A 20,706-nucleotide genomic window follows, 5' to 3' on the forward strand; every position below is an offset into this window, starting at 1 on the left:
AGCGGTAAGTGGCAGAGGCAGGACCCCAGCCCAGGTCTGCTGTGGTCAGAGCCCACGCTGGGAAGCCAAAGCAGAGAGAGGCGTGCTTTGGGGTTCACTGCCCCCTCCCTTTGATATCTGGGCCTGTGGAGCTGTGACCAGTCTGAGCCGAGTCTGAACTCCTGCTGCCTGCACGTGGCTTTCCCTCAGCCCACTTCCCTCGCCTGTGACACTCCCTGTTCAGAGACAGCACCATGACCACAGCAACCATAGTTTCGGTTTGTGCCTGTGTCTGTCTATGTTAAGAGTCCCCTTTCATTCTCAAAGTGTCCCCATTTGGATGATATATGGTTACAGTAATTATAAGGCCCCTGATAGTTGGGAGGCCTCTTACTTCCTCACCTGTGAAATACTGGGACCAGAGTGGGGTGGGGAGACCTGTTTTTGGCACTGGCCCTGCCACCCTCAACTTCTGTGACTTTGGTGGAGTCTTTGGCCTTCTCGGTTAACAGATCTCCACTGGGAACAGCCCCATTGAGGTGTTTGCCTCCCTCCTCCCATCCCTCTCACCCCAGTTGACGGTTCAGACTGAGACCCAGCCTGTGCCCGGTGAATTCTGGAACAGGTGGGAACCTGCTTAGGTGTCACCTCAGAAGAATCAGCCTGACCTGGCAGTGCAGGTGGAGTAACTCAGAGACCAGAGAGGCCACAGGTGAAGACTCTGGCCTGAGGCCACCACAAGACAGTCCCCACACCTACCCCGCAGCTGGGAACCGTGTGGTCCAGTCTGCACCTTTTCTCTGCTTAAGGGACAGAGCCGCTGATTGCAAAGTGGGATCCCCATTCTGGGTTAACTGTGCATGTGGACTTGTGAACATACTGCCTTTTATAACCCCAGAGAAAACACCCAGGGTGGTTCCACATTAAAAAGAGAAGCACGGTAACTTCAGAAAGCTGCCGGCGAGATCTGGAGGTGGGAGCAGGCCAGGCACTGCCCTTCCCTCCCCTCCCCGCAGCAGAACTGGGCACCCCATCTACAGTTTCCAGGCGTTAAGGTCGGAGGAGCAGGCTGTCAGGAGTGCTCACCTCTGGATTGCCTGGGGCCGGGCACTGGAGGCGCCTAATAGGTGTATGTGTTCAACTGCGTAACCCTGGCCAGTGGCAGCTTCTTTGCCTGACTTTAAATGCTCAGGAAATTGAGCCAGTCACCACTTCACGAGGGCTTTGGGGCATAATTAGTGTTGATGAAGCCCTTTGAAATGCTTAAATGGAAGGGCATGAGTTGTATCATGCTGTTACCAATCATGCCTGTCTGTAACCTGTCATTATATGTGGAGTTTAATATGCTTGTGGAAGTGGCTTTTGAAAGAGACCTCAGCCGCCTGTGTTGTTAGTGGGAGCACTTACAAGGCGGTGGTGTTTTTTTCCTAATTGACTTTGTCATCTTTGAAGGGCACCTTGCAGAGCACAGTGGAGCAGTCTGGAGGGGTGACTAGCTTTAGGAGGCCAGAAATCAGACTTCTAGCTTCAGATCCTCCCGTCTGTACCTTCAGTAGGTCATTTCACTTCTCCGAGCCTTACTTTGTCTGTCTATAAAATCCTTCCAACTTAGGTGCCACCCACCTCGCAGGGTTGTTTGCAGCCCTAAGAAGAGGAGGTGTGTGTCTGTCAATATCAGCCTTTATCATCATAGTAACTGTTGGGGCTCAGAAAATGATACCCCAAAACAAAGCCTCGGAAGCAAAAGTTTCTCTCTGACCTTCTCCTGCCCTCCTGTCTCTGGCCCCTCATCCTCCCCCAAGGCTCACCATAGAACCACACTCCCTCTTCCCAAAGGCGGGTCGTGGAAACCAGAACCCTTTTTCCCCAAAGCCAGCCATAAAACCTCAAAATACTATTCGAACTGTCCCCCTATCTTTCTGTGTAAAAACTGGCCATAAAGAAATTATCTGACCTACTGTTGTGTGATTATAGGTCATACGACCCCCATTCCAGAGAGGGTCCTGCCCACATCCAGAAGGAAGGAATGCTGCACAAAGAGGCCAAGAAGAATCTAGACAGACAGGCCTTGCTGGGTCTCCCCACTCAGTCTGTTAGCATCAGATCATACCTGTGTGTCCACTCATATTTCCGCATGGCTGTCCGTACTTTGAACCTAAGCATAAAGATGGACAGTTTCCTCCGTCTTTGGGTCTTCACTCTGAAGGTTCCCGTGTCGTGTAAAACTGTGACCAAATAGATTCGTTCGCCGTTCATCCTGTTTGTCAGTTAACCTTCAGAGGACAAAAGGGAAGTTTTCCCTTGGCCTCAACCTTTTACCTCGAGTATTTGGACCGCTTACATTGGTTTATCCTTGCCCCATTTACAGTTTTCACGTCTAGATCCCACCCCTCCCTGTCCCCTCTCTGAAATAGTGTTGATGTGTGTGTGGCCACAGCGGCCGGCTTCCCTCTCCCCTGCAGCTCTTACTTCCGCTGGTGGCGAGTTGTTACTACATCGCAGACTAAATCCCTGTGGATTTAGTGAACATCTCATCAGAGTCCAGCTTGGTCTCTTGGGGTAAAAATAAAATAGCAGGATGGCAGGGGGTGAGGGATAAAAACCTACCTGTCAGGGACAGCGGATGCTGTTCTGGTGACAGGTACACTAAAACCCCTGACTTTGACGTTATGCAATTCATCCATGTAACAAGAACACTTGTACCCCCTAGTATTTTGAAATAAAAATTATTAAAAAAAATAGCTACCAGTCATGGGTTGAACCATATGAAACTACCATTTTTGTAGGTCAGAAGTGGTTAAATGTTGGCAGTTTCATATGGTTCACCCCACTTCTAAGTACAGAGGTAAGTACTTTCTCCAGATTGTCTTAGGAAGTCCCCAATACAGCGCCGAGAGGCAGGCGCTGTCATCTCCTCTAACAGAAGAGGAAGAAACCGAGCCTTAGAGGAGCAAATCCCGCCAGGCCACCCTTGGACCTGCAGCTGTGTGGTCCCCCAGTGTCCTGAGCAGCCGTTGCTCAGGCCTCAGGTTTCCAAACAACTCCTGTCTCCAGCTCTCCTTAGTCTCCCATAAAGGGAACAGAGCACCCTTGGTGTGTCCTTGGGAGCCAGAACCAGAGTCCTGTTGTCCCCTACCTGCCCGAGGCAGTTCCTGTAGAGTTGCTGCCAGTTAACTCTCCTTAACCACCGCTCCTCCTCATCGGCGTTGGTTAACTGAACTACTGGCTCACACCTGCCACTGCCTGTCTCCCCCTCCCACGGAGGCTGAAGTCCTTGCTCTGTACCCTCCACAAGGGCCACATTTAATGCAGGGCTTTCTTCCAGGCTCTCAAACTTGTTCCTCACACATTCTTTTAGTTCTAAAATTTTTCATTGTGAGTTTAAATATTTGCAAAGTATGTAATTTCTGGCACATTCCAATACTGGTATTTTTAAATACTGTTAGATACTCTTAACCACATGTAAATGAATGAATGAAGTTATACTCCCACCTCATACCATGCACAAAAATTAACTAAAAATGGATCAAAGAAGCTAAAACTATAAAATTCTTTTTTTTTTTTTTTTTGGAGACAGAGTCTCACTCTGTTGCCCTGGCTAGAGTGAGTGCCGTGGCGTCAGCCTAGCTCACAGCAACCTCAAACTCCTGGGCTCAAGCAATCCTTCTGCCTCAGCCTCCTGAGTAGCTGGGACTACAGGCATGTGCCACCGTGCCCGGCTAATTTTTTCTATGTATTTTTAGTTGTCCGATTAATTTCTTTCTATTTATAGTACAAACGGTGTCTCGCTCTCGCTCAGGCTGGTTTCAAACTCCTGAGCTCAAACAATCCGCCCGCTTCGGCCTCCCAGAGTGCTAGGATTACAGGTGTGAGCCATTGCGCCCGGCCTAAAAACTATAAAATTCTTGGAAGTAAATATAGGTGTAAATTTTTGTGACCTTGGATTAGGCAACAGTTTTAAAATATGACACCGAAAGCATGAACAATAAAAGAAAACAATAAATGAATTAGACTTCATCAAAATTAAAACTATTGTGCATCAAAGATAGAAGTCCAGGCTCCCCTTGTGGTCTCCAGTGATACCATGGGAGGGAGATGCCTCGTCACTGGCCACTGGCTCCCTGCTTGACCTTCTCGAGTAGTCCTAGCAGGGGATTTTGGGTGCCATCTTAGTCCATTTGGGCTGCTCTAACAAAATACCATAAGCTCGGTAGCTAATAAACAGATTTATGTCTCATGGTTCTGAACGCTGCAAGGTCCAAGATCAAAGAAACCGACAGATTCAGTGCCTAGTGAGGGTCCTGTTTCTTATAGATGGCTCCTTCTTGCTGTATCCTCATGTGGTGGAAGGGGAGAGTGGTCTCTCTTGAGTCTCTTTTTTATAAGAGTACTAATCCCATTCGTGAGGACTCCACCCTCATGACCCAGTCACCTCCCAAAGACACCACCTCCTAGTATCACCTCGTGGGTTAGGACTTCAAGATATGACTTTTGGGGGACACAGACCATACAGGTGCCTTGTTACAGCCTTGAAAGGGTGGAAGTCTAGGATTTCTCCTCAGCCTATGCTGGCGCCATCTGTTTTTTCTCTTGTGTTTGTAGTAGAGTGGTTATTGTCTAAAAGTTTTTTTCCTGTGTAGCTGCCCATCTCGTGATCCTTTGCCTAGAGAAAGTGGGGCTTTTTTCCTGCACCTGTTGGTATTTCCAGGGTGCTGGCTTCTTCAGCTCCAAGGCTGGGATGTATGAGGCTAAAAGAAAACCCAGGAAACCCACCACCATGTTGTTCCTCAGGACCCAGGTTTCTAGCCTGTCTACCACCTTCTCTCCACCTTTCAGAGTCGTCTTATGTTTGTTTTATATGTGAGGTCCAAGGTTTTAGCTGTGTGTAGCAGGATGAATGGAGAAAAGTATGTCTACTCCATCTGCCTGGAAGCAGAATTCCTGTAATTGACGTTTTAAATGGAAAGTTATAACATTTTATTGTATGTGAGCAGCATTAGAACATTTAAGAGAAATTAAGATTCGTTATATTCATAAGTGTAATTTGTTAGATTTACAAGAATTATTTAGTTCTGTCATAAGATTTTATTTCAAAAAACCTAGATTTGTGAATTTGTCACTTTAATAACAAATCTATTAATATACTTTTTTAAAAAAAGTAAAAACAGCCTTTTTTGTCCACCCACGCCACATCTCTAAGAAAGGGGAGGAAAAAACACCATTCATGTTTATAAGAAGTTAGACTAATCATAAACGTGCTACCAAACTGCATTCCATGTAGCGTTGGTTCTAGTAGGCTTTCTGGTTGCAACTAATAGAAAGCAGCCCTTAAACAAAAGACCATAGGGCTGTTCCCAGCTTCAGGAAGGACGGGAACCAGGAGGGCTCCAGGATCCGAGAAGCAGGAACTAATGATCTGTCCAGGCCTTGCATGGGGCCAAAGTGAGCCAGCCTTTTTTCAGCCTGTTTCCCAGTCCAAGATTTGGATCCCAGGAAGAGAGTTTCTGACCTACCCGACTTGGATCAAGCTTTGGTCATAGGCCCATCCTCGTCCGGGGGAGGATGGAGCACTTTGAATGACACTTCCAACAAGACTGTGTCCAGTGAGAAGTACGGAGGTAGTCGTTCCCAGAAAAATCAGGGTGTTATTACTAGAAGAGGAGGAAAGTGATTAAAATATGAGTCGGATGAGAATCATAGATGTCTTCTACAGACGCCAATGACTGGGTTCCAGGTTAAGAGCTCTAGATCCAAATAGGTTTGGAAAACCTGAGTTAGACAAGGAGAAGCTCCTGAGAACCTCCAGCGTCTGCACTGTGGGTCTCCAAGCAGTGGGTTGATACAGTATTTTCTCCCGAGCTTATTTAACTACATGGTGGGAGTTTTTGTTTTTGTTTTTTGTTTTTGTTTTGCCTTGGAACCCCATTTATACATTCACGTCTCTGGGAACCCAGTTAGGGAAACCCTGGCCTGGTTGGTCTCCACTGACTGTCGTAGCTCTGAGATGCTCTGATCCTGTAGGAAGGATGCAGTTTCTGCTCTCAGGTGGCTCTGTGCTATCTAGCTGTGTGGGAACTGAGTCAGTCAGTTTCCAGCATTTACCTTTTCCAGGCAGGGGACACACAGCCCCACCAGGGGAGGTGACTTGTCCCAGGTTTCAGCTAGGACTGAGACAGGGTCTCCTGGTTCCCAGCTCAGGGTCTTTCTTGTGCCTCGCGGGAAGAGAAGTGAGGGACACCCCCCCCCCATGGGGATCTCGGTCAGTAGGCCTCTTTCTCCCTCCTCCTGCCCTTACCCCTGGCCAACTGCCTCTTCTCTGGGAAGACCTGTCTTCTAAGCGTGGTGCATTCCAGGAGAGGGAAGGAGGGAGGCACGGTTGACCTCACCCTTACCGCTGCCTCTGTCCTGAGGAGGCCGCCTGAGCCACCTTTGGCCACTGTGAAGCAGCTTGCTAGTTACCTGTCCAGGTGGATTGAACGCTGTGAGAGCAGGGACTGTGTCTGCCTTGATCACTGCTGATTCCCTGGGGCCTGGCCCACACCTTAAAGAACGGGCAGGATTTCACCGGGGAGGGCAACCAGGTGGATGAACCACATGAGCAAAGGAGGAGCTGGGAAGGGCACATCCTGGGAAGAGAGGATTCCTATCTGGCTGACACAGAGACTTCCTTTGGCATTTGATGGTAGAACAATGCCAGTAAGTGTGTCAGGGACAGGATGTAGTGTGACTTAAATGCTAGGCTTATGTACATTTTGACCCAGCAATTCCACTTCTAAGAATTTATCCCCAGGGACTAATCCACACAAACGCACAAAACTGTGTATCCTGGGATATTCAATCACAGCATTGTTTCAGAAAGCAGGCAACAGCCTAAATATCCAATAATAGCAAAGCAATAATATAAAATATGACACATACAATGAGTTATTTGACATTTATTAAAAATGATGAATTAGATACGCCTGCCAGGGGAATGTGTTCATAATATGTTAAGTTAAAAAAACAGGTTATAAAACAGATTGTAACCTTATTTTTATAAGGTAAACTAACATTTCCATTGATATCCAAATTTATGGACAGGAAAAAGTTTGCAGGAATAAGAACCAAAATGTTTATAGTAATTATCTCTGAGTTATAGAATTACAGGTGACTTTTCTATTGTGTTATTACTTTTTATTTACCTATATTTCCTAATTATTCTACAGTGAATATGTTTGATAATCATTTTACAAAGTTAAAAAATAATACCATGCCAAAGACTCTGAACCTTACTTATGAGGTGATGTAAATTAACTTTTTATAAATTAAATAATTGAAAGTGCCCGAAGCAAGTTGGCCAGTTGAGAGAGTTCATGGAAACATTGTTAAGGTAGCAAAAGTATCCCTGCCTGTATTTCTGTTGTAAATTCTGATTTATGAACGTCGCTTTTCCGCACAAGATGGTGGCAAGTCAGTACATTAAAAGGAATAGCAGAGCAGGTTCAGGCCTTGTCAGGTCATCGTGACCAGGCCTGGATGGCGTTTTCTGGAAGGGTCCAACTCAGGGCAGTGTTTTGTAAACCAGCAAAACAACCAGATTGTGGGTAGTAAAATTCCAGTCTAGGGTCTGGGTGTGGCTTTGTGATGGATATTGTTTTCCTGGTTTGTTTTGGGACAGCAAAGAGTTGGGTGTCAAATGTGTCCTGGGGCCCCTTGGCTTAGGCCCAACTCACATCTGCTCCTGTGTACTTCCCTTACAGGAAAATTTGATCGGCGCCCTCTTGGCGATTTTTGGGCACCTTGTGGTCAGCATTGCCCTTAATCTCCAGGTAAGTTTCAGTCTTCAGCCCTGTCTGGGGCATGTCCAGCTGCCACCTCTCTGTGGGGCCTTACCTACTCCATCCCTGGGTGGTACTAGGGACAGTACCTTATGGGCTATTCCAGAATCTCTCTTGATTCAGTGCCCCCCTCTATTCCCACCCTCGTCCTCCTAGCCTGGTCCTTACCTCTCTTCTTGAGCTGTGCTGTGACCTCCTAACTGGCCTCCTGGCTCTGGTCTCATCCTGTCCTGTTTGCCTTGCTACAAGGCTGCCAGAATTGTCATAGTTTTGTCACACCTCTGATTACAGCACTGTCCATTAGTTAACAGTCACTAGGGCTGCCCTGTAGCCACCACTGTAGATAAGTGTCCTGCTCCCAATCCCCTTGGCCCATCTGAGTTCACAAGCAGGTGTGTTTTGCAGCAAGTTGGTAGCTCAAGGAGCTTCTCATGGGGGCTCCAGGGAGCGGGTTCTCCTGGCCTGCAGGTGCAGCTGGGCTGCGTGTTGGGAAGGGGCTGTTAACTCCACTGGAGTCGGTAGATAGAGGCCCCGGGCTCCTGTCCTCTGGCAGAATGACGCTGGGGTCAATTTCACAGGTGTTTTCAGAGGGTTCCCAGGCCCCAGTCGCCCACGGGACTAATTCACTCATTAATGCACCCTTCACTGGTTCTTGTCCCTTCCCTGCCTCACTTTCTCCCTCCCTTACCTGTGCCTCCTGGAATCGATCATCTCCTAAACAAATGACTCCCAAACTGCTCCGAGCCCTTGTCTCAGGGACTGCTGCTGGGAAACCCAGACTAAGACTTGCCACCTGCTGACAGCATACATCCCATAGCACACTGGCCACCTTCACCCCACCACCGCTACCCAGCTGCTGCTTGCAGTGAGCCGCTCTCCCTCCTGGGGGCAGGCGTGAGACTCTTGTCCCTGTGGACACACGCATGTGCCTTGTCCAGCTGTGCCTTGTGCATCTCAGCGCCCACGCGTGTGTGGAGTGTTTCCGCGCATTGCTGAGACTGGTGAGGTCTCTTAGCTACTTGTTTGGTTCATTCTCTTCTCTCTGCAGACCGGCAGCTCTGCTTATGTATCTGTGCAGCCCATATCATGGTCCTCCCCAGATGGCAGACTTGGCCCCCTAAGTCAGCGTGACTTTCTAGCCTTCATCGCTTACTGCCTCAATTTCTATGTCCCAAGTTCACATTTCCCCCAAAAAAGAATACTGGTCATGCTTGAGCCAAGTATCCACCCCAGGGAGGGCAAGGTCCACTGGTACACCCACGGCTGTCCAGCAAGTGCCGCTGGCATGCATACAATAGGGAGTGTAGCCAAGCGGGCATCCCAAACATGGAGAAGGTCAACCCGAGGGCCAGGCCAAAGTGGGATCCTTAGACCGTGGTTCCCACCCTGAGACTGTGCGTTGCCTGTGCTGTGCGTTGGGAATGCCCACTTCCAGGCCTGAATCTGAGGATGAGGCTCAGACGTGTATTTTTTCAAAGCTTTCCAGGGACGTTTGAAGGCTTCCCAGCCAGTTGGAGAACTACTGTCCTGGGATAACCATCTAGTGTTTAGAATCCTAGCGTTTTACTCTTCTCAGAGTAAGGACTCCAGAAAACCTTGACAGGTCTTCCCAATTTATTTTTAAATGTGGGGGGTAGATGTAGGATATGCACATCATAGCATTTTTTTCCTCCAAACATCTGGGCAAAGTACATTCTTTCTCGGATTTCTAGAAGTATTGCCACATCCGCCTGGCAGGCTCCAAGGACCCCCGGGCCTATTTCAAGACCAAGACATGGTGGCTGGGCCTGTTCCTGATGCTGCTTGGTGAGCTGGGCGTGTTCGCCTCCTACGCCTTCGCTCCACTCTCCCTGATCGTGCCCCTCAGCGCAGTCTCCGTGATAGGTAAGACCAGGGCCCCACCCCACCCTTCCCTGGGGCTCACCCACCTGTGTGACCACAGTGTCACCACCAGGATCAAAGGTGCTCATTGAACAAACCAGCTTTTGCTTTGATAATAATAGCCTAACACAAAGGGCTTCATACACACCAGGCCCTGTTCTCAGTGCTTTACAGATGTTAATTCTGCTAATCCTCCCAGCCACCTTTTAAAGGGAATACTGTTATTATCCCTGTTTTACAGGAGAGGAAACTGGGGCATGAAGTGATGTAGTTACTCTCCCCAAATCACACAGCCAGTGAGTAACAGGGCTGGGATATGAACCAGGATGTCTGGCTCCAGAATTTGTTTTAAGATTCAGAAACTTTATCAAAATTGCGTTTTATTTCTACTGCAGGAGGAAGGTAAAACTTAACCTGTGCATCTTTATGCTGTCAAGACAAACTAAGCTTTCCCATGGTTCAGATATCCTGCACCTCTAAGAAATGCATCTTTAGCTTAGTCTCTAATTTTTTACATCCACTGAAACCATTTCAAAAACATCATTAACTTTCTCATCTGACATTTTTCTTTGATTTCTGTGGTCAGCGAACCAGTGTTTCAGAGCCTTTGAACCAACTAAAAGACAAAGGAGTTTTAATGTTCATGAGATCACAGATAAAATAGCATCAGGAAAGAAATCATTCTTAAAGAAAAGTTGCTAGTAGATTAGTGAACAATAACTTTTTGTACATAGGAGCTAGGACAGGGAACTTGCTTTGAAATGTCTCCTTCCATTTTGCTGGCAAGCACTACTCTATTGAGACGCTCTTAATGGAGAAAGTCATATGTCAGGTCTTATTCCAACTGGAGTTAAGCCCTTTTCTATATCAGGAGTGGCATGTGCATGGTAACTGTGCACTCCCTCCGGTGCTCAAGGCAGACATCATTAATCAATCATAGCATTCCTTCCCAGGCAGCCTAGATGGGACCTCAGGTTCTCAGCACTTCAGGCAGTCAGCCAATCACCAGGGGCTGACAAAGGAGCAGACACCTATTTGCTTTCCCTGATCCTGTGATAAGACCTACTTTTTTCCTAACCAGGGTTGGTAAACTGGTAGCCTAAAAGGTAAGTGAGGTCCTGAGACATGGTGTGTTTTCTCCTACGCAGTATTTTTTAAAATGTAATTAGAATGTCTTCAGTTGAGGCGAGTCGTTGGCCACAGTCTCAACCTTTCCCTATTGTCTTGCTTCTGGCTCATCTTCTCCATTTATGTTACTCCCCAGCCCTTACAGGTAATTAGATTTGTACCCTCATCTCTCTGCTCTGCCCCTTGCTGCCATCGCCAAAGGATTCCCAGAACCTTTATTCACCATGAGGAATAAGTATCTGGGTGATTAGTGATTTAAATATTAGTCTTTGAATTTTTATCAGAATCAAATCACCAAATTCTTAAAAATAAGAGGCCGAATTATAATGATGAGACTTCAGATATCAGCCACTAGAAATTAAGGGGTTCTAGAGCTTCTGAAGTCACCCAGTGAAAAATAATATTAAAAATAATGATACCATTTATTAGATACCTATGACTTGTCCATCACCGTTCCGGGTACTTTAATACTAATAAGTTAGTTATTTAGCATTTACTGCATGCCAAATGATTTACATACATTAGCTCAGTTAATTGCCCCTGTAACTCAGAGAAGTAGTTATTTTCAGTGGTGTGCTGGTAAGCTGACTGTCAGATAGAGACACACACACACAAAGGAGAAGAAAAAGAAGAGGAGGTGGAGGAGAGGGATGGAGAGAAGGGATGGAAAAGTGGGAAAGAGGAGCAGGAAGACCCGATTCGTGGTGTTTACCAATTTACATGATGCACACATTATTTATTCCCACCGAATAATTTCAAGCTACCAATGATTTCCTGAATATTTGATAATCAGTAAGCTGATGCCAACTGGATCCAACACACTATTTCATACACCAGAGAACTGACACTCAGCTGAAGTGACTGACCCAAGGGTAGGTAGCCAGAAGAGGCAGCCCTAGGATAGTGACCCAGGTCTGGTCACAGTGACTGCCAGCCCTATCCTTTAGGGCAGTCACGAGGGTGTTTGAGTATATCTGTGAATGGGGAAGACTCAGGGAGAGAAAAGAAACAGAGGGAAATGTCGCAGGTAGGTGTTGCAGTGGAAGGAGCAAGAGCCCTGGCCTCCAACAGTCCCGGGTTCAGACTTGCCCTCCCTTACCAAACGCATGATCTCAAGGCAGTCCTTCACCTCTTTCAGCCTCACCATCCCCATTTGTCAGATAGGAATAATGACAGTACCCGATTCTGAGGGTGGACGTGCCAGAAATAACTTGTGCATATGACCTGTCGCACAGCAATACTCAACATGCAGTGCTCAGAGAGGAGCCTCCCTTTCCAAGACGGAAGAACAGAGGAATCAGAGGGGCTGAGCTCTTGGGAGCGTGAGTGAGAGGGTGGGAAGTACCAAGCTCCAGTGCAGATGAGCCAGCCCAGAGAGCACGGGCAAGGGGACGCCCTGTAAGGGACAGCAGCCTCATTCTCTTCTCCCTGTGCTTTGTTTTTCAGCCAGCTCCATCATAGGAATCATATTCATCAAAGAAAAATGGAAACCTAAAGAGTTTCTGAGTAAGTTCAGTGATTTGAGCCCTGACCTTAACTTTACACTTCTGTTTTTTATTCATTATAAAACCAGCTCACCCCGATTTAGGGATCGTCTGCCTCCTGCTCCCCTCTGTGGTTCTGTATTCCGCCCTCATCAGGCTCCCAGAGCTGAGTGTTTAAATCAGTGGGTCCCAAGCCTGGCGACACTTCAGAATCACCTGTGAGACTTTTAGAAATAGACTTTTGTTCATTCCGGTCAGTCAATGCCGAGCACCTATTCTTGGGATTTTAGGAGGCCCCATGAAAGGCACCACCTTTCCCTGGCAAGTTCTAAAGCAATGGGAGTCCCACACGGGAGATCAGACGTTGTGCTTTATCACTTGCAAAGGCGGGGCTGCGTGTGCAGCTCGGGTGTGCAGCCAAGTGACCTTGCTCACTGTCCCGCAGGACGCCCCAGCTCCCGGTTAGACCTTGGGCAGGTTCCCCGCAGAAATGCTTGGGTTTACGGAGTAGAGACACTTACCCGGAATCATTGCCTCACATAGTTTGGGGCAGAGAAGGAAGGAAAAATACCGAAGCTCCCATGTTTAAAATTTTTTTGTTATATTAGCTCTGCCCAATTGAGAAATGTGGACCAATGGAGCAAGAGGCAGAAGTGCCACTTGAATGGAGGTCCCGCCACATGGAAACCCGGGGAGTGAAGAAGCGTTCCCCCAAAACACCTGCTCAGTGCCATGCTGTATTGTAGGTGCCGAGGACACAGCAGTAGAACAGATGGGGCTCCTGCTGTCATGGAGATTACAGTCGTGTGTGTGTGTGTGTGTGTGTGTGTGTGTGTGTGTGTGTGTGTATACAATAAACAAGTGAACAGCTAAATAAACAAAATAATGTTATGTTGTAATAAATGCTTCAGGGAAAATAGAATGTTTTAGTGGGGCTTGGGGAGGTGAGGACACCTCTCCTAGACTGGTCAGGATTAGACTCTCTGAAAACGTGATTTTTGAGCCTAGACCCATGAGACTAAGGAGACTGCCATGCCCAGGTATGTGGGCAGGGTGTTCCACATAGAGGAGGCAGCAAGTGCAAAGGTCCTGAGGCCAGAGTAAGCTTGATGTGTCCAGTGTCAGTAAGGCCAGTGTAGCTGGAGGGTGGTGAGTAAAGAAAGAAGGAAATTGGGGTCACGGAGGACTGGATAATGTAGGACCTTGTGAGCCATGCCAAGGAGTTGAGGAGTGACATGATGGTGGGCCCAGGCTCTGTCCCCAGAGATACTGAGGTCTGGGCTGGGGCTCAGGCATTGGGATTCTTATAAAGCTCTCCAGGATAAAGTTTATACTGATGTCTACAATGTGCTTTCAAATGCACCCAAAAAATAAGAAGGATTAATGAATGGATAGAGGGATGGAGAGATGGATAGATATGTGATAAAGCAAGTATAAGAAAGTGTCAATTTAGAATCTAGGTGATGGGACTGTGGGTACTCACCGTACAGCTCTTTCAACTTTTCTCTGTGTCTGAAAAATTTTAAAACAGGATTTCAGTGGGAGGAAACTCCCAGGATGTTGTGGATACACAGCCAGGTTTGGGAACCACTGTTCTGAGTCATTGGTGTGGAATAAGATCAGGGTGGGGTTGGGAGGCCAAAAGAGAAAAGAATCTTACTCTGAGAAAAGGCAGAACTGGAGGCTTTGGCGCTACTGCCAAGAAGACCAAAAGACTTCGACTGATTAGCAGTAGTCCTGATGATGGGGCAGGGTGGGGGTGGGGCACCCTGGGCTGGTTCTGAGATGAGTATAGAGATTTGCATCCCTTCCAGGGTCACTCTGGGTAGTCCTGGGATAAGAGCCATGCTAGTCCAAGCAGAGCCCTGTGTGAGTTGGAGAAAGATGGCCCCTCTGGACATCTGCAGCTTTGTAGGCACAGGCCTTGGCGAGAAGAGCATAGGCTGTATTTTAGCCCTTCTCACCCTTTCAGCCATGTGCCCTTGTGCAGTGAGTAACCTGCACAGCTGTATGTGGCTGCCCTGGCTACAGTTCCATTAAATTCAGCAAACATTCACCCAGTGCTAGATCTGTGCTGGACTCCACAGGTGTAGAGATGAGTAAGACTCATCCCTGCCTGAAGAAAACTTAAGACAACAGCCTTTATTGAGTTTAACCGTGGTGCATTCATTCATTGAATAATTGAACAACCATTTTTTGAGCACCTCTTATATTTATGGGGCCTCATACTGAGAATAAAAATAAAAGAAATTTAATATGGTATTACATTTTCTGGAGACTATGGGATGAAATAGGTAAAGTTAATTCTATCCCAGAAAAACCCAGAGGCCTGTGATCATCCTATGTGCAGCTCAGAACTCTCAGCCCTTTTCAGCTTGCCTAGGGCTGGGCTGGACTTCAAGAGGCTTGTCACTAACCCCACAGGGTTCAATTGGAGCGTGGCTGGAGCCCAGGGAAGAGGCAGGAGGCTCTTGTCATTCACCCAGGAGCATGCCTCTTAGACCACCAACAGTCTCTCACAGGCCTGTGGAGTAGAATATTGATAGTATTTAGATAGTTCCCTTGGAAGTAGGTTAAATAGCCAATTGAGAAAGGATGAAGTAATTTTTAAAAGGTACATGTTAGGGTTTGCTTTTAGTGTTTTGTATTATTTGTTTTTTTAGTTTTACCATAAAGTGATTCTAGCTGTAAAATGCACGTTAAAATCACAATGCATATTAGCATGGCTTAAATGAAAAACACAAAATATAAGTGTTGACAGAATGCAACCAGAATTCTCATACTCCGCTGGTAGGAGTATAAATTGGTACAACCACTTGGAAAACCATTTGACAGTAACTACCAAACTGAACATCTACATATCCTATGTCCCATGAATTCTACTCCTTGTTTTATACCCAGCAGAAATGCATATATGTGGTTCCCAAATGACATGTACAAGAATGTTCATAGCAACCCATATAATCCAAGCCTGGAGACCCCTTGAATGCCCATCAACAATGGAATGGGTAAATTGTGTTGTGGTCACACAATGGACCACTGTACGCAGTGAGGATGAATGGACTGCCACTATACCCCAAAACACAGATGAATCTCACAAACATAATATCGAATGAACACAGACACAAGAGATCAAACTGTATGATTCCATTTAGATAAGGTACAAAACCAGGCGAAACTTTCAGTGATGTTTGAAGTTTGAAGTCAAGATAGTGTTACCCTGGGGGCGAAGTCTAGTGATCAGAAGGGAGCATAAGTGAGGAATTTTGGGGTCCTGCTAACATTCTCTTTCTTTTTTTTTTTTTTTTTGAGACAGAATCTCACTCTGTTGCCTCAGGTAGAGTATGGTAGCACAATCATAGCTCACAGCAACCTCAAACTCCTGGGCTCGAGCGATCCTCCCATCTCAGCATCCTGAGTAGCTGGGACTACAGGCACACACTACCACACCCAGCAAATTTTTTAATTTTGTGTAGAGACAGGGTCTTACTATGTTGCCCAGGCCAGTCTCAAACTCCTGGCCTCAAGTGATCTTCTCACCTTAGCTTCGCAAAATGCCATGATTACAGACATGAGCCACCGTGCCCGGCCTAATGTTCTCTTTCTTGATCTGGGAGCTGGTTTCATGGGTGTGTTCACTGTTCGAGAATTCATCAAATTCTTCTTGTATGCATGTTATACTTCATTAAAGTTTTTTTTAACCATTAAATTTTTTTTTTTAAAAAAACATAACATTAAGGAAGAAAATCTACTTTTTTTTTTCTTTTTTTGTGAGACAGAGTCTCACTGTGTTGCCCAGGCTAGAGTGCCGTGGCGTCATCCTAGCTCACAGCAACCTCAAACTCCTGGGCTCAAGCGATCCTCCTGCCTCAGCCTCCCAAGTAGCTGGGACTACAGGCATGCGCCACCATGCCCGGCTAATTTTTTCTATATATTTTTAGTTGTCCAATTAATTTCTTTCTAATTTTAGTAGAGACGGGGTCTCGCTCTTGCTCAGGCTGGTTTCGAACTCCTGAGCTCAAACAATCAACCCGCCTCGGCCTCCCAGAGAGCTAGGATTATAGGCGTGAGCCACCGTGCCCGGCCAAAAATCTACTTTTTAAAGTAAAGAAAACCCAAAATGCAAACAGTAACAGGTCACAGTATGCTGCACAGGAAGCCTATTGTTTCATTGCCAAGAGTCCATATTGCACCTGGGCCTGCTCGTGTGGCGAGTCCTGTGACAGTCTCTCTTCCCTGCAGGGCGCTATGTCTTGTCCTTTGTTGGCTGTGGTTTGGCTGTCGTGGGTACCTACCTGCTGGTGACATTTGCACCCAACAGTCATGAGAAGATGACGGGCGAGAACGTCACCAGGCACCTTGTGAGCTGGCCTTTCCTCTTGTACGTGGTAAGAGAAGCTGCCAGTCCTTCCACTGGAGATGCCTGGGGTAGGGGGAGGTGATCGAGTCCCAGAAACCAGGATACCCCGCAGCGGGGGATTCCATGAATGGTGGCATATGTTACCAGCACTGGGGCTTGTAGTTCATGGGGAGATGTTTATTTTACTTATGTCCTGTGTCATGTCTAAAATCATATATGTAATAGTAGGATGCCAACTTTATCTTTTAGAGGTATGTATGTGTATGTACATATAATGTGTCTAGAAAGGACTGGATGAAAAAAACAGAAATTGCATCAGTAGTTGTCTCTGGGAGACAGAATTATGACTCACTTTTTATTTTCTCTTCATCTTTTTGTATTGTCCAAAATTTCTACAGCAACCATTTAAAATTTTTATTTTGGGGAAAAAAAAAGTTAGAATTTTAAACAATTTAAGAATGCTGGTTTTGTTCTTTTTTCCTCCCAGCATCACCCAGCTGGTAGAAGCTGATAGAAACCCGGGAGACACTGGAAACTTTGCCCCCTAACCTCCCAGCCAGAGCTCAGTCCTCTGCCCCGGTTATGACCCATCTTAGGTCTGCAAGTAGACTGATGAAGGGAAGCATCTGAGGTATTTTACGAAGCTGCTGGTATTTTCTTGTTCCATGCCCTGCACTGTGCTAGACACGTTTTTATATTAAAATATATCAATCTCAGATTCTCTCAATATCCCTATAAAGTTGAGATCATCATTTTATGGATGAGAAAACTGGGGTTCCGAGAGGTTAACTGACCTGCTCAGAGTCCATATGAGCAGAGCTGGAGTTGTAGGCCAGGACACCTGACCTCAGATGCCACCCTCCTTCCCCATGACCTGCCAACAGATGTGTTCACTGTTTCCCCCGACACGAGCTGCCTGGGCCCTGATTGAGTCAGAGGCCCCAGAACATCCTTTTCCTCAAATTGCCCACAAGACAGAGGATTGATTTCCCTGAGGTTGGGGCTATATCATCTCCCAGCTGGCAAGCAGCCCCAAAAGTTTCCTGGTGGATGTGGAGAAATGTCCATGGGACAGAACCACAGACCCGCCTCTAGACAAAGCTTTGCCCCAGAGCAGGCCTTTCGCTCAAGGAGTCCTGGGCTCAAATCCTTTACATGCTGTGTGGCCTTAGCCAAGTCACTTTCCCTCTCTGTTTCTCTCTCTGTAAAATGGCAAGAATCACTGGATTTAGGACTGGTGTCGAGAGATCCAGGAGGTAGCATGTACATCACCCAGTGCGTGGTAGGTGCTCAGCGAATGACTCTTATTTCTGTGACTGTGAGGCAATGCTGCCAGCTGGAGAGATTTGCCCAAAACAAACTCAATAGATATTTATTGTTTGCAATGTGTCAGATACCATGGATATAAAAAATGACTGAGACATGCTCACAGAACTCACGGTGTGTTGGGAGGCACCCACATAGGCACAGCCACCTCACGACATGACGCCAAGCGCTGCTCCCGTCTACTTGGGAACGGTGAGGGATCGTGGTGAAGAAAGGCGGGAACCCTGGGCCCCCGGATGCGTTCACGGTGGTTGGGAATGTTGACGAGTGACTCCACATCTGCTCGGTGGAGTATTCTGCAGCAATTAGAGATAATTATGACAACTTCATAAAACATGAAGATTGTTTATGGTGACTAAAAACGGCCCAATACAAAATCGTGCATTCACCGTGATGACAACTAGACAAGTACGCATTCACTGGAACAAAGACAAGGAAGAAACGTGGAAATGAAAACAGCTGTGTTTTACGGTCTCTAATTAGAAGAAATTTTTTTAGATTTTCAAAATACTCATTAATGTTTCTGCATTGGTTTTTACACTAAATAAACCTCAGTAGGGATTCAAGATAGGCAGGCGGGGCTGTGCTTTGTCGGAGTTTTCTGCTTTAGTTGCTAGGTGCCGGGGCTGACTTTCCTTCTTGGGAAAGTCATTGCCAAATGTCTGGGCTTTTAAGGAGTAGAAAGGACAAGTCGTTGATGCAAAGAGGGGAAGCTTCTCGAACTCAGACTTGCTGGTGTCTAATAAATAGTAAGTTTCTGCTGATTGACCACCTTCTAAACACCAGCATGGGGCCTCGTGTCTGCAGACCGTGAAGCCTGGGGGAAATGCAGGGGCTTGGGAGCCGGACTGTCCAGGTTCAAATCCTGCCCTGCCATTTACCAGCTTGGGATTGTGGTAGTACTTACTTCATAGAGTTACTGTACAGATTTAGTGAGTTTAGTGTAGGCCAAATGCTTAGAATTGTATCTGGTGTACAATGAGAGTTCATTAAATGTAAGCTATGATCATGGCCCTGCAAAGTAAGAATTATCATCCCTATTTCACAGAGGAGGTAACTAAGGCTTAGAGAGGTTAAGTGACTTGCCCAAGGTCACACAGCTAGTTTAGAGGCAGATCCAACTTCCAACCCAGGTCTTCCTGACTCCACTGCCTTCCTCTGCCTGCTCTGCCGAGCCTCACATGTCGGAGGCTTGGTTGGGGGCCAGGGGAGTGTGTACTTGGATTCTTGACCAAAAAGCTGTGAACAAGTGTCTCCCTCTTTGACCCCCAGTTTTAATGGGGATACCCATGGAGCAGTGGGAGTGGGAAGAGACCATCTCGGCCTGATGAATCTTGGCCATCCAAGACATGTGGACATGAGGTCGGCACATCACCCTCAGAGCTTTAGCGTGCGGTGAATGAGGAATTCCTCCTCGGTGTTACCCAGGGATTAGAGAGATTCCCTCAGCGCTTCTCTTGTCCACTGAGTATCTGTCAGTATTTGGGAAACGCTGGGTGTTTCACCTCCCTTTCAACTCTGAGTGCCTGTGACTTTGATGGGATCAGCAGCCTAAACTGCAGGCTGGCCCACCGGGGTCTCCCACGCTGGCCTGTCCCTGTGGTCCCCCACTGACCTCCCGCCTGCTGCTTCCCACAGCTTGTGGAGATCATCCTGTTCTGCTTGCTGCTGTACTTCTACAAGGAGAAGAATGCCAACAGCATCATCGTCATCCTTCTCTTGGTGGCATTACTCGGTAAGTGGGGGCCTGGGGGATGGAGTTTTGCCACCGCCAGGCAGCACCAAGAGGAAACGTGGGTTCTGTTTGCAGAGCTGCAGCCTCCGGGTACAGAAGCTGCTGGAGGCCGGTCAAGTGGTTCCGTCTCTGCTGCGGCTGCGGGGAGCTGGGTCCGTGCTGGCCAGAGACAAACCCTGTCCTCAGGGAGCCTCCATTCTGAAGGGAGAGTATGGCAGCAAACAAGTAGCCAAGTTCCCAGATGATATGAGTTTGGGCAGTAAGGAAGAGTGAAGCCGAGCGAGGGCGAGCCGAGCTGCCAGGCCGTTTCAGGGAAGGCGGAAGCGGAGCCCTGAAGGGGTCCACGCAAAACCCGTCTGAGGTCAGGAATGAATTCTGGAGTCAAAGGCAAAACTGGATTTGGTGCTCTTTCTTTTTTTCCTTTCCTTTCAGAAGGACAAGTGCTATGGGGGAGAGGGCTCCTGATTAGATTGTGACAAGGCTGTAACTGCACCCAATTCGATCCGCTGAGTAGAGCTGCGAGAACCCTGTCCTTCCTGAGAAAGGAGGAGCGGACGGAGGACGAGGAGCGGGCTGGGGTCAGGGCTGGTGGAGCCTCCTGCCACGCTGCGCCTCCAGACCCAGCCTCGGGCTGGCGGCTCCCCCTCTTGAAGCCACACCGTCCTGTTCCCTAAAAGGGACAAGTGAGAACATCCAAAGGAGATGCGCACAAGTGCCACTGCGTGTATTTCTCTCTGTCCCTCCCACTGCCAGCCCCCCACGGTCACTGGCTGTAAACCACACAGGCGTCTGTCGCTGAGACAGGGTTGCAGTATTTGATTGTTTTTTTAAACAGCTCTATTGAGATATGGTTTACATACCATAAAGTTCACCTGTTCAAAGTATACCGTTCAGGCGGGGCGCGGTGGCTCACGCCTGTAATCCTAGCTCTCTGGGAGCCTGAGGCGGGCGGATTGTTTGAGCTCAGGAGTTTGAGACCAGCCTGAGCAAGAGCGA

At 47.4% G+C, this 20,706-nt stretch overlaps 1 protein-coding gene across 2 annotated transcripts in view; it reads left to right on the forward strand.

Annotated features, from left to right (window-relative positions):
• Positions 1-20,706, forward strand: part of NIPAL3 (NIPA-like domain containing 3) — a 46,132-nt gene that overhangs the window by 9,738 nt on the left and 15,688 nt on the right. For both annotated transcript variants that reach the window (XM_012650950.1, XM_012650951.1), the window contains exons 3-7: positions 7,719-7,787; positions 9,509-9,680; positions 12,252-12,311; positions 16,532-16,677; positions 19,614-19,710. In XM_012650950.1, coding sequence (XP_012506404.1) covers positions 7,719-7,787; positions 9,509-9,680; positions 12,252-12,311; positions 16,532-16,677; positions 19,614-19,710 — 544 coding nt within the window. The remainder of the gene's footprint in view (positions 1-7,718; positions 7,788-9,508; positions 9,681-12,251; positions 12,312-16,531; positions 16,678-19,613; positions 19,711-20,706) is intronic.

The sequence above is a fragment of the Propithecus coquereli genome, unplaced genomic scaffold, assembly GCF_000956105.1.
Source record: "Propithecus coquereli isolate 6110/MARCELLA unplaced genomic scaffold, Pcoq_1.0 Scaffold341, whole genome shotgun sequence".
NCBI lineage: Eukaryota > Metazoa > Chordata > Mammalia > Primates > Indriidae > Propithecus > Propithecus coquereli.